Source organism: Micrasema longulum, unplaced genomic scaffold, assembly GCF_059751315.1.
Source record: "Micrasema longulum isolate JH-2025_06_02 unplaced genomic scaffold, ASM5975131v1 h1tg000826l, whole genome shotgun sequence".
Taxonomy (NCBI): domain Eukaryota; kingdom Metazoa; phylum Arthropoda; class Insecta; order Trichoptera; family Brachycentridae; genus Micrasema; species Micrasema longulum.
The window spans coordinates 213473-235664 of NW_028278018.1; the positions used below are offsets into that span (position 1 = coordinate 213473).

Genomic DNA, 22192 nt, shown 5'->3' on the forward strand with positions numbered 1-22192 from the left:
AAATATGAAAAAGTATCAAAATATGTATTGTTAATGTATATAGTACGTATGCGAGTATAAGTAATATTGATAAAATATATGGTTTATTATATATAAGTTAGAAATATTAATAAAAGAAAAGGTATTTATTGATTTAATTTATTAACGGTTTCGTGAATCTTCTACATAATTACAATAAAACCAGTGAAAAAAAAACCAAAAAATATCAATAAAAGTATACAAAAGTAAACAGTATTTATAAAAAAAGAAGTATTTCATTACATTTCTGTAACAAATATAAATATTTACCTGTTTAAAAGAAAAGTGAATGAAAGTAAATAGAATTTTAAAAAAGATGAAGATAAGAAAAAAAAAATGCGCTTTAAAAGGAAAGTTAAACAGTTTACACGATTCTTTATATAAATATTAAATTTAACAATAATAAAAGAGAAATATAATTAAAATAATTAAAAACACAAAGGTAAAGAGCTAAAACAAAAGTAAAGAATTAATCATTCCTTGAATTTTAAATTATTAATTATTTTTCAAAACACAGGACTTGGTCATTAGCGGCGTGGTACAAATAAATGTAAATCATCACTGTATTGATTTGCAAGTCACTGCATGCGAAAAATTGGTGAATTCAACGAATAATTAGTACCACGATGATGACTGTAAAACAAACAGTTTAGTCTTGTTGGTCTATGTAGAATACGAAAGTTTATTAAAGTTAACAGTTCTGGGCAATCTATTATATTATTTTATAGTTTAAAAATAAACAAGAGGTCATTTATTGTCCCCCTGCTTGACAGTGGCGGTAAATTTAAATTAGTCATCAGGGATTTATAATTTATTTCCGACACAGGTAGACGTAATTTAAATTGAATGCATCTTAAAAACATTCTTTGTACTCATTCAAGATCATATGAGTTGCATTCGCATTTAAATATAAAACGCTGATTTTATGTTTTTAAACAGAACCGTGATTAAGAAATTTCCTTATGCCAATATGCCCGCCCTTATATTTATACGTAGTGTTTATATATATATAAAGTGTTCAATAAAATAATAAATAAAAAAAGTCTGAGAAACGAGTGTTAAAATATTTCCATGCCATTATTAAGTTTTAGGAAAACTAATTGCATTTTGTTTTAAAGAGTTTTAGAAATTTCTTCGAGTTTTTGTTCAGGACTAATAAGGAAGAATGAGAATGAAGACTGAGAATTAAGAGTATTAAGGATCTTCAATAGTGATAACCAAATTATCGTTTTCATCATCATCGTCGTATCAAATCTCTTTCAGACTGTTTTTAAGTTCAACCTTAAGTGTTTTATTGTTTATTTTATGTATTGTTTTCATGCTAATAAAGGTAAACTAATATTTTTTCAATTTGATTTTTTTATTATTAATTATAATCGTATGATTGAATGTTGATCGTATGTTGAAGTCTGTCAGTGGTTGTGGCGGCAGTACCTGACTATTCGCATATAGTACCGACTGTGCTACTCTAGTATGGGTTTTACTGCGTGTTAACTAAATTCCAGTAAAAAGCATTTTTCCGCTATGCACGGCAAAAAGAAATATCGCGCATTCCATCTGATAGGCTGCCTAACGCACGTGTGTGTGTAGGGGTGTGAGGGTGGGTGAGGGTGTGTGTGTGTGGAGGCTCTAAGTATCTAGAACAAGCGCATGTGGGTTTATTAGGTTTACTTTTCAAACAGAGGCGGCGCGGCGCGGCGCAGGATGATTGCACTCGCCCGGGGCGGGTAGTGTACCCGCTGTAATGTGATGTATTTACCTAATGGGCACCACGCCCTCCGCCCTCCGCCCCCGCCCCCGCCCTGGAGGGAAGATATTATTATTACATAATTACGGCTTCTTTATTCGAATCACCACTGAAAATGGAATAAAGGGGAAAGGGTACTGACGTGACGTGATGTGACGTCATCCAATGTAATTTGCACAGACTGATTATGTCAAATAATACGAGTATCTGTACCTTAGAGCTATAAACGGAAGCCGAGACTTATTGCCTCTAAAAAAAAAAAAAGGCAAAAAACAAAGAAAAAATATACGAAATCTACCATAGATATAAAACAAACACCATACACTCCATTAGCCACACATTCACAACAATGGAGATACCAACAAAAATAGAGTCACGTTTTATACATATTCTCGTCACATTTTGCTGTCCTGTTTAGAAACAGTATTATATATTGTGTTGCTTACGTAATCGGTGCTGTGTTAGGTTTATGTTTTTTTGTAATAATATATTTGTTTTATACCAACATAACACTGTGTGCACAACAATAAACACAAATAAACCAATAAATAAAAATGAATATTTAAATAAAAGAAACGAAAAATTAACTTATACGAACAAATAAAAACTCAATGTTTCCAGATAAACAGTCTCCCTAAAACAATCTTGTAATTTATTTATAAAGACCTTTCTATCTAGAGACGGTGAACGATATACATGTATAGTGAGGAGTTGAATATGTTTTTTGATTCTAGTGAAACTCATGAACGGCATTTGAGTAGTATAATATAAGCAATATGAATATTATTGGTAATTTCTTATAAAATTATAATATTATTGAAAATATTGTGAGTTGATAAATAAAAATTTAATTGAAGGTTGGACGAGATTATCCGAAAATGCATTATCAAACCCGCGATCCCCCATTCACAAAACCAATTACCGCCGGCTAGGCTACAACGCTAGAACATGACAGGATCACTAGGCTCGAAGTTTACTACATGAAATACAGAAATATATGAGAGACAAAATATTTGAAATGAAAACACCTACTTTACAGCGTGAGAATTTATTGTACGAGAATTTTAACATTTATTTGTTTAAATTTAAGTTGCTACCTTATTCCAGAATAATACAAAACGCTTATTGTTCTAATTTTGGTTAAAATGTTCTAAGTTATTCATTTCATTAAAAATGCTAATTGAACTACCCATTATTAGTTTGAAAATTCTAAATTATTGAGGTAACCGAAATCTTGCATCCATGAAAAAGTATGGCAACGCGTAGAATTTTTAATTTTGAAACGGCGTCGTCTTGGCCGGTTGGCGTGTTCTATTTGATGTCCTGGTCATCTGCTTGGGCTTGTCATCAGGTCCAGTGATTGGTGCTCCCGTTCCCAGCCATGGATTTATCGACAGAAAGTTCTCAAAAGACATCCACGTGACTTATTCGTTTTTTTATTCTTTCAATTGTCCGTTCGGAAAAATCCATTAATTTGTTGCCTTTTTATGTAATGTGCAATGATAAATTTTATGGATAACATTATGATCGTGATTTTTGGCTCATCAAAATTTAATCAATCCGACTACAAGTACTTAGCGGTGGCCGTGTGACATTGTCACATAGAAAATATGTTATTTTAACAAATATACTCGTAAATACTTTGTTAAAATATATAAGAAAAGGGACCAAGTGGATTTCAATCAAAGATTAATAGGATGTTAAAGGCATTGAATCTGCATAAATAAAAGTAATTTAAACCACTTACACTCAAGGTAGCCACTTTTTAGAAGATTGCACCCGCTTCGTTTACATTGTGTCACGGAAGAAGGCTTAGAAAAAAACTGCATTTGTAGATTGTGTTCGCCACAGACAAAATCATAAAGATTGGTTGCAATATTCTCTCTGACGAGTGGCAAATGTAACCCGTTACAGTATCTTTAGCAGGTTCTGTACACATAACGGTAGATCGAAGAGAATGATTTCTTTTTGTTTTTTTTTTAGTTTTATGAACTTTTGTAAATTATGCCTTGTTGTAAAAGTAAAATACAGATAAAAAAAAAGGTTACTTGTAATCCATCTTGAAGTCGAGGCGAATACATATCTGGTAATCGGTTCCTTTTTATTATTGTACTGTTATATAATTATGTACCTATATTTCTTTCTTACACGGGTCATTGCATGTGTATCGTGATAGAATGATATCTTTTATATTTGAAATTGTTGAGGGTAATGCAATATTTGCTATATTTTAGATGTAGCTAGGATAGGAAAAACGGGTCTATTAATTATACGTCAGTGGCAATAGGTACCTTTTTGTAGAGATGTTTGTTGATATGAAAACCATATATAATATCGGTGTTATAGTGGAGAAGGAAAATAAGGACGGTTAAAAACATTTCCTCGCGTTGTGACGTGGGTGGCTGCAATCCTTTCTTGTCCCGCACCCACCGCTCGCGCCCTCGGGCAGAAGGGGATCGTTACCTAAACAAATTTGTTTTCCGAACCCTCGACATTATGGATGAGGTTTAGAATTGCCACCCTACGTGACTGTTGCTAGCTGTGGTTGGCGGCAGCGACCGGCGACCGTAGCAGGCAGTCAGCGGCGAGGTTCCGGTAACAGGTAACGGCGCGCAACCTCGGAAGGGCTGAGATTGACTGTGATCGCGGAATAATTTGCCGCCCTTATTATTGTTGTCAACTAGATATTGCGCTCAGAACCGTGTTGAGAGAAATTTATAGGGATTTTTACAGCTATTACCTAACAGTTGGTAGAAATATGTTCACAACACTAGATCCAATTTTAAAAAAAACCACCGATAATCCAGGAGTAATAATAATACATTTATATTTATTTAAAAAAATCGACAGGTTATTAAATGAACCCATATGGATTGGTACATTAAAAGTTCAGTAATTGAAAATATAAAAAAGTATGTTCAAAAAAACATTAAGTTATTTAATAAATACAGAAGAAGAATATAGATACATATTCTTCTTCTATACAGATTTTTTAAAAATTATTTTTATTATTATGGTAATAAATACAGATTTTTTTATTATTATGACAAGAGGGTGTCATTTTAATATTAATTTCAGATGAAATTGGATTTGCAGGTGTCCAATAAAATTGGAAGTTTATATTGTAAACGTAACTCTATTATGGTCACTGTTGTGATTGTTCTTTTTTATTTAAAACAAGTGGATTCGACAGACGTTGTCCTGCCCGAACGTTAGCTTGACTGCTATCAGCTGGTTGAACAAACATTTTTTTCGTAATTAATTACACACGTTATTTATTTTGGACTTTTTTAAGCTAATCTTTATCTCCACGTGTGATTGGCTAAGAGGTCTCATCGTGCTGGAATTAAAACCGTGCAAAAATCACCAGTCTAGTGCCACAATCTATGGAAAAAATACGTGAATGCGTGTTAATGAAGAAAAGTGAGACAGCGTTTTACTCTGTGCCTTCAAAAATTATGACACTCAACTCATGCCCAATGCGAATTTAGTCATTCTTTAATCGCCAGCCGTATTTTGATTTGAGCTTGACATTTAATTCGAAACCAAAATAAATTACAAAAATGACTAAAAAAATTGTTTTAATTTTACATATTTCATTACATTACATTTTTTTGAACGAAATATTCTCAATCAGTAAAAGTGCTGGTCTGAGGGTTTATAAAGCGTGGAAAAACTATTCGAGTTAAAGAAAAAAGACTTCATTGATAATGAGGTACTTAAGTACTTGTTTATGATTGAATTCTAAAACTGAAAACTATTATTATTCAAATATTAAACTTAAGTAGGTACTTATTTATAGTTGAATTCCAAAACTAAAAATTATTTTTATTCCCGAACGTTGGCTTGCCTGCTATAACCTGGTTCAGCAAACGTTATTTCGTAAATAAGGACACACGTTATTTATTATTCCTTTTTTTTCAGTTATTTATTAATTCGTAATATGGATAAGTTTTTCAGTCTATCTCTTTGTGTGATTGGCTAAGAAGTCTCGTTGTGCTTAAATCAAAATTGTGCAAAAATCACTGCTCTAGTGCCATAACCCAGGAAGAAAATACGGGAATACGTGGTAATGAAAAACAGTCTGACCACAATATATCTGAGCCTCTAAAAGTATGACACTCAACTCATGCTCGACGCTAATTCTTTAACCGCCAGTCAGATTTTACGATATATTTCGTGTTGATGAAGAAAAATCAGACCGCGTTTTACCTTGAACCTTCTTAAATTATGTTATAACTCTCGCTAAAAGTGAATATAGCCATTATTTAATCGCCAGCCGTGTTTTAACGTGATCTTGATATTTAATTCGATACGTAAGTAAATATATAAAAAATGCCGGGAAAAAAAATGATTGTGTCGGGAAGCGTGCAAAAACTGTCCGTATAAAAGGAAAAAGACTTTTCATTGATAAGTAGGTACATAGATACTTGTTTATGATTGAATTCCAAAAAAAAAATTGTTAATATTCCCGAACATTAGCTTGCCTGCTGGTTTAGCAATCATTTTTAATTTATTTTACTGGTTAAGAGGTATCGACGCGTTCAAATAAAAATCATGCAAAAATTGCTACTCTAGAGTACTCTAGGTACTAGTACCAATAATCCATGAAGAAAATACAGAAATATGTGTTAATTAAGAAAATTCAGAGTGCGATTTACCCTGAGCCCTCTTAAATTATGGCACTCAATTCATGCCCAACGCGAATTTAGTAATTCTTTAATCGTCAGCCGTGTTTTGACGTGACCTTGACATTTGATTCGAAACCGAAAGAAAAGAAAGAACTAAGATAGACCAGATCTTGTTTTGAGGTAGTTATTTTTTTATTTTTTTTGTCCAAGCTTTAATTTTATTTCATTTTATTTTATTTAATTTGTATCTGTATTTAGTAAGAGAAAATGTTTTTACCATTGTTGGAATGGACTGTATAAGTCCGTCAATAAATGAATAAATAAAACGAAAATGACTGTACCGTGAAAACGTGCAAAAACTTTCCGGATAAAAGGAAAAATACTTTTCATTGATATGTAGGTACCTAAGTACTTGTTTATGATTAAATTCCAAAACTAAATATTTTTAATCTTCAAATATTGGATTAAATTACATAGGTAGGTACCTTGGTGCGAAAAATCGCACGTAAATCTATCAAGCCATTTTCGAGTTTTTGCGAGACACAACACGGCGATTCATTTATATATATATGGAAAAAGAAATGTGTTTATTTAAATTATTAATTTATTTAGGGCCGGTTTTATAAACATCCGTTCGTTGACTTGATACCATTTTTAACTAATATTTGTATACCAGCCGATTATTGCGTTTTATAAACGTTCGTAGCGTTACGAGTCGTTAAAACTATGGTTAAATGGTTACTGGCCGATTTTGGCCGGTTAAATGCATTACGATCCGTTACCTTCGGAGCCGCTGCCGTATTTGGCATGACAGTTGGTTTATATATTCCCTTCCACAAAATGGTCTTCATTTCTGCTGTAATCTATTTAACTTTTTGTTGTTCAGTTCATTCAAATAGATGAGTTTAAATTATTCAAATAAATGTTTATTTTTAGTCTAATGGATAACAATACTGAGAAATTGAAAAAAACTTAAAACACGGTTTATTAATAAATTTATACAATAATAATAGATAATAGTAAAAACTATCCATCGTCGGCGTCGTCTGCTGCTTTCTTGCTCTCATTTAATATTATACTTCTTTTTGTGTAACGTTCGAAATCGTCGAGCATTTGTATTTGATGTATTTTTTAATCCACTGAATAGCAATGCACACCGTTCGCGTTCGACAGAAAGAGCTTAGACATTAGTTTTTACAGACAATTGACAAAAAAATGTCGAAGCAGCGACTAAAATTTGAATTTCTATGAAAATGCTTACCGGCGACCGTCCGTTCACAAAAATGGTTTATAAAACACAAAACCGTCGGTTATCGTATCGAACGGTCAACGGTTCGTAACACTTACGGAAGTTTAATAGATGACTATAAAATTGGCCCTCAATAAATCAATTTATTCGATTTTTTTAATCGAAAAACAACGGGTAAAATAAAAATACCATAAATGTAAAAAGCACTTGATTCATATTGTTCAAAAAGGTTTTTCTCCTCGCTATAATAAATATAAAAAATAGTCACCTTAGTACGTATTTGTATTAATACTACATACGGTACATTGATACCCTCGCCGATTTGTGACTGCGGCGCAGCCAGGCAAATCGACACAAATATCGTTGAGCATCGGCCAGCGAGACGCTACCCGGCTACCCGGTGGTCGAGCGGACTCCCGACTGCGGTTCCTGGATCGATAGAATATCTGACTGGCCCAGATCTGGACCTCTAAATTTTATTTGTTTTTCCTCATTTTCGCGTTTTTTTATTTCCTGCCACACGATAAATAATAACGAGTCACCTTTCGGACGGATGTGCTTTATATTTTAGGTTTGATTTTTTTAATATAAATAATTTACAGAAGTACAAATGATATACTTTTGTACTTATCGAGATGTGACATAAACTGACGGAAAAAAAAAACTGGTCTCATGCAAAGTTGAAGAAAACCACATACGTCGTTGTTCTACGAACATGACCACTCGTATGAATATATAAAAGGATTCCTTATACGTCGTTGTTCTACATACATGACCACTCGTATATATGTATATATAAAAGGATTTGGCTTTACTTAATGGACTGTGTAGTTTGTAATCAAATAAATAAATACTTAGGTTCGCTTACCAGACGAACCGGGTCGTGGTCTCGTGGCTAATACATATATCACTAACTCACACGTCAGAAGTACGAGGTTCGAACCCCACTCTACCACAATTGGATTACCAATTTCTAATAACTCTTTGAAAATGCCCCCAAAATGGAAATATTTCGGTAGATGATAATAACGCAAATATTTGTTTATTTTTATTTTGAATATAATATAAAAAGCACCTAACTTTATATTTTTTAGTTTTTAGTTTTAAAAAATCCATATTTTCTATAAATAATAAAAACAAGATACTTCCTTATCGTATTTCAGCCTGATCTATTTTTGCGCGTCGTTTCGCGAGGAATCGAGAATCGTCCTTCTCGACCCCCGCGCGCGCGATGAATAAGTGAGGCACCGCGGAAAGTTTATAACATGACGTAATCGCATCACCGAGAATAAAGGGAATGCAGATTAGCGTGGGCCGGGGGGGGGGGGGGAGGCAGAGAGGCTATAGTTCCTCGAAGATATATTTTTTAGAGTCCTCATGAAAAATTCACAACCCTGTATCGCCGCTTCGTCTCTGCATCCCCTCTCCCTCCCCCGGAGTAGGGCGGGGGATCCGTAACCCGATACCTTCACTTTACAATCGTAAAACATCATTTTAAATTTAGACCGATCCATTTTCTTATTATCCGCATGATTTGCGGCTGTTTCGGGATTTAAGTGCATCGGATAAACACTGGATAGTAAAATAATAATCATTTTAGTTTCGGTCATTCGTTTATATAATAAATAAATAAGTAACGTGATGTAAAATATGCTTTAATATCTTAGAATGAATGCGGAACTACGCGGAACTACGTGGAATGGGAAATTGAAATGACAGACTGCATAGACAGACTGCGGTGGTAGCAAAATGAAATATTTAAGTGCGTCTAATATTACGATCTTCTTTTTTGAACTGTAAAAATCTTACTTTATTTAGTATAATTAAGTGAACATATGTTATTGGACGGCAGGCCCTACTATTTTTATGAATACATTTTTTTAAGTTTCAATTAATAATCATTTAACCTGTACGTGCATCTGTTTGTATTCTAAATTAATGAAAATAAAAAAAAACTAAACAATTAAACGTAATCAGCTAGAATCTTATAGATTATCGATAAATCAAACCATCGATTGTAGACAAAGAATTAAAACTTTATAAAATATGTAATAAACCCGTACACAAGACGAGAATATCGGAACAGTATCACATATGACATTCTAAACATTCTAAAACGAGACAAGGATTGTCGAGACTAATGGCGAAACCGGGGGCAGAAATTATGCAATAAACTACCAGAACAAATTAAACAAAAGACTCAGACAACCTTTAAAATTGACGTTTACAATATTATAATTCACAATAGAGTATGAATTAAAAAAGAAATCTGTAAGCGCTTGTAAATTATTTTAGAAATAAAAGGTTTAAACATAATGCTTAATTTATGTAAGCATTTTTAATACCCATCTATGAATAATTAAGTATTAGGGAAAAATATATATTTTTCATTGTCAACACATTCTTACGCTCTCAATACTTGTCTTTATAAATTATCAATGATGAAATCAAATAGTGTGTTTATTCCTTCCTTCTTGTTTATTTGCTTAGATTTATGCGGAATAACCGCAAAATACCAAAATTTGGGGTTCAGGATTGGATATAATTGCTCCGAAAAACACTACCGATCCTCCAGCGCGCGGTGGTATTGTGTAGTCGGGTTTAAATAAAAAAGCAAAGGGAATTAAGCTCGGAGGGGAATCGTTAAACCACCATTAGTCTTAGGGAGAGAGGCAGGAGGGAGTGCGAGGGGGCTAGGGGTTAAAAATTGGCGGTCTCTTTACGTCAGTGTGGTGGAGGGGGCGGGAGGGGATATTGAGAATAGAAACAATAATGTTTTAAGTGCTATAATAAAGTGAGAGAAAATTTGCGCAAATAATGCGTTTATCTACGGTAAATTATAAGATACCATAACTCTTTGTAAATGGTGATATTTTTTCGGAGTTTGGAATCGAAGCTCAGATCTCCTGATACAGATTCTGTCGTTCTATCCATGGGCGTGAGTGATATCAGAACTTACTTAAAAGTTTTGTTTTTGGTTTCTACCCATTCACACGCATTCATGCAAATTATACTCATATTTTAATTTTGTTAAATAAATCATATTCAAAATATTTTTGTGAAAAGCGTGCCAAAAATTGTTTATATTACTGGAGAGACTGGTGTTTAAAAAACCACGAAATTACTTATTCCACTTTAATTATACATTATAATTATTCATTAGAATTATGTTTTACACGTTTCTATGCAGAGACTAAAACTTGAATCTGTGACTGTTACACTCTGAATATATTTACTTATATGTTTTTAGACACAAAACACGAACTATTGAATTCAAAAGGTCACAGAATTGGAAGATGTCACGCAAAAAGGCGGAAATTTAAAATGGAACTGGGTCGGTCACTTGTGGAGAGATGATGTACAAAAATGGATCAGGAAAGTATCCGAATCTAGGTAGAACTCGAAAAAGACTAAGAGACAGACCTAGATTTTCAGATGTAATAGATAAAATGAGAAAAGTGACCTCTTAAACCAGACAATGACAGGTCATAAAGGCGTAAATGCCTAGACTTTCAAATTCGCTTTTCTAAAATGTTCTCCGTTTCTGTTGTAATACATCAATCTCAAATAAAATCTAGATATTACTCTAATACCAACCACAAGTCAATGTAGTATGGCGTAAGTGAGTAAGAATATTACGGATGCGAATAAATATATTCTTTTGTTCTAAAGAACAAGTACTTACATGCATTGAAAAAAGATAATTGTTTATCTACGTAAATTGCCTAAGATAAATGTACACACGAAACAAATGACTGGGGATCGCGGGCACAGGGGCACGGGGGTGAAGTCAGAGAAGTGGAATCCTAAGCGCTCGCGCTTGTTACAAGTACAAACAATTTGTATAACATAATGGGTCGTGTTTGTTTGTTAAAACACAATATCCATTCTGTAATTAGTTCCAACCCCTTCAGTGTAGCAGATTAGGGAGGGAAGTTTAGCGCCGTAACAATGATTGCTGTTGCCGCCAGCCTCGCAGATGTGCGGTGGCGCGGTGGCGCGGTGGCGCGGTGGCGCGGTGGCGCGGTGGCGAGGACAGAAGGCGCGGCGCGACCCCGGCTCTCCTCGCGGCCTGTTTGCTGACGGTTTATCGTAGTTTCCCCGCGCCATTCAGCCGCGCTCGCGGACATGACCGAGTCTGCAAATCGCGTAGTGTCATTAGTCACGAGTCATGACCGATCTTCAAATGAGGAAAGTAATAAAATTTGAAGTCATAATATTTAAGCCCATCGCCGGTGAAATGAACCGACTGACAAAATGATAATATTTTGTGTTTAAACTTTCAAGTCTATAAGCTTTTTGCCTTTATGTTTTGATTTAGAATTAACTTTTTGACGTTGACTTTTTGACTTGACGTCTTGTACTCGAAGAAATGTGAAATAGACCATTAATTAACTTCATCTTGAAACTGGTTAAATTGAAATGTCATTTTTTAGACGGAAAAATAATTTTTTAGATGTTTATAATTATAATTTAACGTTTTTTTCAATGAATTATTCATTAAATAAGTATAAAAACATATTAATTTCTGTAAATAAGTTGACAGATGGAAGAGTTGAGGAAACGTGGGTGTTTAAACAAGCAGAATAGTGACTGTTACATAATATACAAAGCGATCACTTAATCCAACGAATGACATATCATAAGCTCTGTATATACCTAGACTTAATAAAAATATTATTTATCTACTCCATTTTTATACTAGGTACTGGTTTGAGGTATTAAATTAAAGAAATAAATTGTACAATTTTTTTTGTAGGAATGTTAAAAGTGTTTCTAATAAATAAATGTTTCTATACGATAAATATATATTTGGTAAATGCAATTGAATAAATTAAAATGCATTAAATATTAATAATGTAATTAATAATAGACACCATAACTAATATAACGTTTTTACTGTTTGTGTTTTTTTGAACAGAAAAAACAGTATTGGCGGCCTCCGCGATGTAGTGGTTAAGACGCTTGACTCTCAGACGGAAGGTTCCGGGTTCGGTCCCCGATGAGAACATAAAAAATTAAATGTGATTTTTTTCAAGCTTAGGTGTTCTGTGATGTAATTCACCACTGTAATTTGGCCTCCTGGCCTGTTGTAGTGCAAACAGTTTTTTTGTTAATTTATTTGTTTTTTATTATCGTATTTTTTATTTGTTTTTGGTCAGGCTGTTAGAAATTGTTAGGGGCAATAAGTCCGCCATTTAATCATGCATACCTTTGTTTTATTTTTTGTATAATTTTATCGTTTACTTATATTATGGTAAATAAAGATTTATGATTCTTTTCATCATTATCATTATTTAATTATTTAATATAACTGTAAAAAAAAACAAAATTTAATCAAAAACATAAACCTTACGATACCCACTTAAAAATCTGTCAAATGGATAATGTTTAAATCCGCGTCCGAGAGCGACCCCGCACCCCGCACCCTGCACCTGTGCACTGTGGATCGTAACACTCGACCTCCGCACTCTCGCAAGCCATGTGCTACGGAACCACCGAACCACCGAACAATCAGCGCCGACGCCGACGCCGACGGTTACTACACAATGTAGCCACTGAACGTTCCGATCCTCCTTCGTTGGCCGGCCACTTGGCATTACACGGAGTGCCGCAGGGTGGCCCGCCGCGCCGCACATGCCCGCAGGGATGGGTCACCCGGTTCGAGGAAACACAAAAGAATGACGCTACTGTAATGAGAGGGGTGTGAATAACAGCTTCGCGAATTTGAAGGGGGCGAAAGGACTTCACTTCGAGTACCTCCCGATACATCCTCTCTATTGAGACGCGATTGAGTAAACGGCTGCTAACATAACAAACAATAACACGCGTTGTTTCGCCGTGTCCACTCTTGTTTGAGCTGTTTCGGGTGCAGTTTTTCCACTACAATGATTAATATAATGTTAAGTGGTTTTTTTTTTAATATTTGAAAATTGTTTATAGACTATTAAACTAAGCCAATTTTTATTTTTTATTTTTGTATTCGTATTTCTGAAATATCTTCGCGTGTGACGACAAAGGTTCTTTTCAGGTTATTCTTGATCAGTTCTTCCCATTGGTCCATGCACGGCAAGCAAACCGGTCTCATAGGTTGATTCGTATGAACCGGTAATGTTATTTAAAGTAGTTCGTCTTTATTATTTTTTTTCGTACATTTTCAGGAAACTTTGCCGTACAATGAGTACTCCATTTTTCACCGCGCGCAAGAAAACATTTATTGTATCCAATTTCTCGCACGGTTGAGGTTTCTCATTGATTAATGTATCATTTTTCAAAATTTAAAAACATGGTCTTTGGAGCACAAACATTGTGGTTATTCATTATTTAAATAAAATTGTACTATAGTATTTTAACTACTTATTTTTCAATTATTGACCACCGGTTTCTGAGCTACACGCGCTCCCTTATCAAGAAATAATTTAGAAATTAATATAATCCCATTTTATATTATATTTTAAGTAATAAATCAAGTCTTGTGTCAAGTAGTATATTGTGTTTGTGGAGGTATGAAGTGAGGGGCGAGGGAGGTCGAATTTCGATCATTTGCAGTTGTTCTCAACAATGTAACAATAATAAAAGTATAATATTTCCTAAAATTCACTATGATGAGAATAAGTGAAAATAATTGAATTTCAACCCCTAAGCCCTCACACCACACCCACACAAACACAAACACGAAATACTACTTCGTACAAATACTAAATTTATCATATATTTTATATTCATGTAGACAATGTTTAAATTATAAAACAGTGTTGAATTAATATATATAATTATAATAATTAATTTAATGTTTTTCAGTGAGCGAAAAATATTTTTAATTAAAATAATTATAAAAAAAAAATGTAAAATAAATCATCAAGGAAGCACTTATAGCTTCGAAACCATTAGGTAATTTTTCCCCCTTTATTAGGGCCTTCTACCAAAGTACGATAACATCGGCCAAAAACAAGTTACATTCATTAACAATAAACATAAGAAAAAAAACAATCAGAAAGGAATAACAATATGAATACAAACAATAGACAAAAAAAATATATGTACAAGAATAACATCAAAAAAAATATTTTAATAAACATACTCGTATAACTAAACTTACAAAAATCCAACATAAATTGAAATAGGTGCTAACAGAAAAAAAACCCACAAAAAACCTGATAGCGCCTATTTAACAGAAAAGAGAAACTTGCATTATAAAAATAATACATAAAGGAAGATAAAACTCAATAACTAGAAAAATTCAATAGAATAATCATAACACAAACATAATCTTATAATAATGATAACAATTTTAAAAAATAAACGCAAGGGAGCAATAATAAGATTAAGATATTTTATATAAACATAAAAATGTAAGATAAATTTATTGTAAAAAATTAAGAATTAATTTAAACATATTATTTCTATGAAACCGATATAACAAATCATAATAAGGAACCGTTTCAACACAAAAACTAATAAACGTAACGGATCAATAAGCAATTTGTGCAAGAAAGAATTTAAGATAAATGAATTGGAAAGGCTATAAAAAACATGAGTAAAATATCAAATATGTTTTGCCTCACAGTCATTAAAGGACATATTTACCAGTCGGTAATTTAATAAACAATAAGTGATTAAAAACAAAGTGTTTAATTTAAAAATAGGTATTGTGAGCATGGGTGACGGTAGCGCGGCATATAACCGGCGTAGCGCGGCATATAACACATTAAGTGTTTCGTAAAACAAAGTTATTTTATTTATACCCCTAAAACATTACGTTAAAGACTAAATGGTGATTTGATTTAATAAACTTTGTATGTTTACTGGGGACGGAAAGACTGAGAAAGATATTGAAAGGAGGGCGAGTGCCGGGAACAGGGTGAACGGTGACCTGAACTCAACCTTGGCAAATTAATGTTTGTCGCAGGAGGCAACATTAGCAGTTCTCAATGGAGTCCAGCCGACCCTCGTGTACCTCCCGCGAGGGAGGTATAGAATGTTGTCGAAATGCCATCTCTCAGGCTAGTGTGTGGTAAAACAATGCATAATAAATTACGAACTCCGAGATTTGCGCATTATGTAAGGCTAAGAAAAGCATTATCTACAAAATCAAGAAAGGAGTCTGCGTTAGTTCGGAGATGTAGGGCGAATGGACGGTGAAAGAACGGCTAAAAGGATTGACGATACGAATGTTGATGGATGCAGAAAACGAGAATGATCGGGTAAGACATGGCTTGATCAAATCTAACAACTCGAGATGGACATGTCTAAAGTCGGAATAATAATAGTGGCGAGCAGGTGAAGATGTAGACGAAAACAGAGACGTCATATTAGGCGATCTACCCCCACGGAGAAACGGCGCGATGGTTTATTTGCTTGTTTGCAAGTGACAATATTCCACAGTGGTCAATACAGTATTGTAAACGTGTTCAAATGCATTATTTTTATGACTACGACTTTTAAAAACATGACAGCTACGAATGACCGTAAGTAAATACCGGTAGGTACCTACGTACTACGAACGTATGTGTAATATAAGCACCTTTGAAATACAAGTGCATGGGAAGTTTATTTTTGTTGGTTGCGTATTGCACTCCAACTTTGGGGATCCCTAAACTCCACTTTAACACGTTCCACTGACTGGAAAACAAAATAAAAATCCTCGAAACCCCACTCGTTCGAGACTCACACAACGCGATCAATTAGGTTCAACTTCAGGTTCAATTTGACATCACAACTTAGTGAAAGGGTTAGATACGAATTAATTAATGTTTTTATATCTCGACTTCGTAGTGCAGTAGTCGGCACTTTGAATATTACGCGTAAGGGCCTCGCGTTTATCGCAGCGTGACTCAGTATGACACACTTGTCATTAAAAATGAAATAAAAATAACAGCTTCGATTGCCGCCAAAAACTCAAGACATAGCGTAGTTTCTATTTAGAATTTTTATATATGTATGCAAACATGATAGTTTTCCATTCTTCCGCAGTGATAAATCTTAATTTTAAACCGAGACGGAGGATGGTCTAGTATTATGTGTAACGAATGCTGCTCTACGGGGTGGAAACGTTGATTCTCAAGGTGAGCTCCACTTAGTGACCGACGCGACGCGGAGCTGCCGAGATGAGCCGGTGCCGAAAGGAAAATACTGCCGCCGATAAAGCGGAAGAAACTCGCATATCTGGCTCACATCGTGCGCGAAAGTGCCTATACGCTTCTACAACTTAACCGATCAACCGATCAACCGATCAACCGATCAACCGATCGACTCCAGTCGGCGTAGGACCGGGGAGTGCCTACTGTAGGCGTAGGCTCGCCACTCGGGAGTAGGCTCCCGAGTGATCGTCGACGTCGGCGGAACCTGATATGGCACAGGAAGAAGAAGAAGATAGTTTGCCTTATAGAAGTATTAAATTTACAGATAATTGTGGTTACCAATTATTTCGGTTTAGTAAAACTTTTAACTCAAGTTTTACACAAACATACGAATATATTATGGAGGTTAGTACAAAACATTAGAAAAAACACAAAGATGTCATAAATTTAATCTTATCTAACATCTCATTTTATTATAAACAATACCTACTTATAATTTTTTAACGGTGGAATAGTTTAATTGGCTATGTTAATGACTTATTGTACGTATTATGCGTTAAAACTGTATGATTTCCCGGCAAATAAAATAAATAATAATAATATTATAATACGAATTAAATTAAATTAAGGATCGTTTGAATAACTTGAAAATAGGAAGAAAGCGGATGTTAATTAGTTAAATGTATTTGCTATATCATTTTATAATCGTTCAAAGATAGAAATAAACAAATGATAAATAATATCTCTCACAATATAAACAGTCATCCGAAAATGCGGAGATATTTGAACAAATAAAAAAGTTCGTAAATCAGAAAGGTACAGAGTAACAGATCGCGTGAGGATGATTATCCTTTAGTAAATACAATGTACAAACATGAAGTGCATTAGTCGGAAGGGGAGGAGGTGAACTCGGTTTTAAAGTAATAATGACATGTAATCCCTTAAGCTTATTTCCCTCAATAATAGTACCTAAAGTTACACAGACCTCAGTAGGGGATGATCCGCTACTTTCTCCCCCCACAGTTCGCGAGTCTATAACCTTATAGGAGTTAGAGATAAAAACATTTTTTAAATAATACGTGGCATTATTTAGTCTTAAAGTGAAATGATACGATAAGAACATGTTTAAAAAAATTTATATGAAAAAAATTGTTTCTTTATAAAAAAAATATTTTTACATTATAAATTTAAGTTGTTTCTATCCACTCATATCAAGCACACACTCATCCTGTCCATAAACCTACCCTCACACCCATATACAATCACACACATATTCACATACCTACCAAAACCACACTCCACTTTTTTACACACGCATCCTCACACAAAAAAAACTCGCACACATGCACTTGTATGAATTAATATCTAACTGAACTGGATTTTTATAATTGTATTTATGTGGAAAACTGATTTGGCTTTATTTTATGTTTTTTTTTTATAACGTCGTGTATAATTTTTTGTATTGCTGTTGTTTTCTGAATAAACAAAATATAATACTTCTTCAGGTGTGGTTTCAAAACAGAAGAGCCAAGTGGAGGAAAGCAGAGAGATTGAAAGAAGAACAAAGAAAACGCGATGGCCATGACGTCATGGGGAAGAGAGATGACATTAAGGAAGATAAGGTAAAATAGTGGGATATTACGTTTTGTAAGTAATAACTCTTTTTCTTCGATAACATAAGTTATGAGCCTTTAATCCATAGACCACTATTAAATTATAACAGAAAAGCTGAACACTTAGAAATTCAGTAAGCATTACAGCTGAAGAAACAAAAAAAGAGTTAAGTAATCAAAAGAAAACGTAAATTATTGGAAATGAACGAGTTTGAATTGAGATACACATTTTTAAAAGTTGATTGACAAATCTCTTCTTTCGCTTGTGTTATAAACATAATAATGTATTTAGTCTCACACCAGATTGACGACGTCGCGACGCCGACGGTCACAACATAATCCGGTCACCGGTGAATAAGCATTATAAATAAAATAGAAGAACTAAATGAATTATTGTTGATAACTAGTTATAAATAAAAACTCAAAATGAGCAACTCTATATATTAAAATACTCTATTTAGTTGCGCAAACAATGGCCGATCTTAAAACGTGCATACAAAAAGAACTTCAGTACCGTAAAATCCCTTTAAAATGAATGTTTATTTATGGTTTGTAATTCATATTATCGATTGTAGTGCTTTCACAATTAGATATTACGCAGACAGGGTATAGTCTAAGCTTAACCGAGTTGCGCAGTTTAAATAAATAAATAAACAATCGCGCTGCGCGAGCCGGTGTTCTGCGAGACATCCCAACCTCCTATATCACATAATAAGTATTATTGTATTGCGCAACTACACGTTTAAATATGTTTTCTTCCTTTCTCAGACGGACGACGGAAGGCTGACTTCTTCTCCGGAGGTGTCCGCCATCGACGACGAGCAGGACCCGGAGCACGACGGCGACCCCGACCACGAGGGGGAGGGGGACGCGGGCAGCCCCGCGGGGGCGGGAGAGGGCCGCCCCGCGGGGCCGAGCGACCCCGGGGACACGCCATCGCCGGTCTCCAGGTGAGCTGGCTGCACCGACTGTCGAATAAAGCGCGCTCTTAGGAGATAATATGCGCAAGCAATCCTTGTCGTCCGTCGCGCGTCGCGTCGTTTTCCCATTTATAGTCAAATAATTCTAACACTCGAGTTCAGAGTGAGTGAGTGAGCGCGTCAGTGAGCTCTAGATAAAATACTCCCAAATAAAATACAAATATGTAAAAAAAAAAATTGTAACCGGCAAAATAAATTATTGTAACTGTTTCATAACTTGCTATGAGATATTAAGGACGCTTTTTATCTTCCGTCATCTTTACTACACCGCCACCCTTACTTTTCTTATAACATCGTTATCCAATTTAATTGAACACAACATTATTAGGAAAGTAAATTATGTAATCCCTTCTTTTAAAAAACACGCACTATCCTGGACTTAAACTAAAGATATTAACTTTTTTTTCTATGATATATTTTGTAGTCTTTAATAATAAGGAATATTTTAATGTTTTTTTGTATTTGTTATTTCCTTTTTTAATTGCTATAAAATAATAAAGTACCTTCTTATCTTTAACATAATATTTTCTTTTTTCTTTCATAAGAATATAAATTACAGAAAAATATTATACCCGTCTATTTATTATAGGAGCAAAAATTCACAAACATTTCTCGTATACCCACGAATAGGCCATGCCTTTGTGGGATTTTTTTGTTTACTATTTTAACTGTTAATATGTATGTCATTGCTATGTAATTAAATTTTATTTTTTTAATACTTTGTTTTACCTCTTATGTATATTGTAAAAAAACAACAAAAAAAATATTTTAAAAAATCCGACGAGTAAAACAACTATCATTTTACATAATTGCCGAACCAATGCAAAACTATGTAACTGAGCATCTTCGATATAGTCAAATAACATTACGATTTACATTATTTCTTAAATTAGCGAACGAAAAAAGCGGGTTTTTAATTAAATTTTTGAAAAGGGAATAACGAGGATAGATCAATCAGTTTCAGTTGTGTTCAAAAGTGTCAACATATGCGAGAAATCAGGAAATGTGGACGTTGAAACATAGGCAGAATGGTGAATGTTAAGTGGCCACTTAAACCAGCCAATGGCATGTCAATATGCCGAGACTTCCATGTTCCCTTCTCAAAAATATTTTTCCTCTTTGTTGAGATATTATTTTCATATATTGTTGTTTACTTCGCCGTACTAGGAGTGTCGGGGAAGGGAGTCGCCCCCCCTCCCCCACCCAGGCCGGCCCCCGCCACCCCCTGCCGCCCTTCCCGGCGCACATGTTCTCGGGTTTTGCTGACAGGTGAGTTGCCTCATTTCTCTATTCTCAGTTATTATTGAATTTATGTAATTAACAAACAATTCTGCTAGTTATAATCGTAAGATATGAAATAACGAAATGTATCAATTGATTTTTTTCTTTGATAATACGATTTAAGACAATTTTACGTTATTATTTATTCGGACAAAAAGCAGTTCTTGTGTTTATGTTCACAAAACGTCGCCCTCATTTGAATACAACGCAAGTCATCATTTTACGCAGTACAAAATAGCACGCTATTATTGTCATTTGAAGGAAGAAGTCGTCGACAGAAAAGAGATAAAACACATTTTAGGATTATTGCACATTTCGAAGAAGATAGTATATTCCTTGGAATACAGCGCGAGTCAGTAAGTAGGCGGTCAATAGCTCAGTACTGCCGTCATAAGCAAGAAGGTAGTTATTTGCAAAAGTCGTATTTTAAGCATTTATCAACTTTATGCTAATCAAAAAATCTGGAATTAATCATAAGTAAAACCACAGTACGTCATTTCTTTCTAAAGCATAAAACCCGCGTGTGTCTATATAAATCTGCACTGAGTTTTTGCTTATGCATCTCTAGATATTGAGTTATTGTTTAAAAAACTTAAAAAACATTATATCATTTTTCGAACTGAATTTATTTCTTTTCATTGCCATACATTCTAAATTATATCAAATTGTTCCAAATTTCTTATAGAACATTACCTCATATTTAACTAATTTTCAGATTTTTGACAAAACGTCGCCTTCTTGCTTACGAATTGTTTTGATAAATGAAATTACGCATGTATACCTAATTTTAAAACAGAATCTTTAGTTTAAAAAAATACTCAAATTTCATACAAAAAACTGATTTATTGAATTTTTACTGTCTCCAGTTAAGTTTATCAACTCACGTTGTATTCAAATTAAGGCGACGTCGTCTTTTAGTGTTTATACGAAAAACAACTGTTCGTTGTCCTTCGATGCTTTTGGGACTGTAAATAAGTGCTACCTTTTCCCAATACGCGTACTTTATAATAAATATGTCGATCCAGGAATCAAATGAAAGGGGAAAGGACTGACGTTTTCCTTTCTTCGGCACTTGTTCCAGGATAGAACTCGATCGTTTTATAAGCACTCCACTTTATTTTATTGATCTGGGCACGTTATCTAAGATCAGTTTTTAAAATGCGGTTTCTCGTGTGCTGATCGTTACGATGTTACAGGTAAGGTAAGAGGTACTGATTCTTCCTGACACGCTGATAGGAACTGCGGATATTAAAACCAGGGGCACCGGATTTCCAAGGATAGGATGGTTCGACACTTGACTAAAATACACACGAATCTGAAACAATAATAATTCTTAAAGTTGTCTGCGCGTACCTAATTGAATAACGTTTTAATATAATAATACTCGGAATGCGAATAGTAATGAATAGTCCAATGGGAAATGTCGAGAAGGCAGTAAAGTTGTCGGTAGTTGTGAGCGGTCGCGCTTGTGACGTCACTCGGGTCAGAATAATAACCGGCTAATTGATATGAATAATATCGAATAAGGCAATGAGAATATCTAATAATTGATGGCGACTCGCGAATCACTCGGCCGAGTGCGAGTGGCGGCCC

At 34.3% G+C, this 22192-nt stretch overlaps 1 protein-coding gene across 1 annotated transcript in view; it reads left to right on the forward strand.

Annotated features, from left to right (window-relative positions):
• Drgx (Dorsal root ganglia homeobox) overlaps positions 1–22192 on the forward strand; it is a 153173-nt gene that overhangs the window by 94799 nt on the left and 36182 nt on the right. The window contains exons 5-7 of the mRNA XM_088230899.1: positions 18231–18347; positions 19107–19288; positions 20486–20587. Of these exons, the coding sequence (XP_088087025.1) occupies positions 18231–18347; positions 19107–19288; positions 20486–20587 (401 nt within the window). The remainder of the gene's footprint in view (positions 1–18230; positions 18348–19106; positions 19289–20485; positions 20588–22192) is intronic.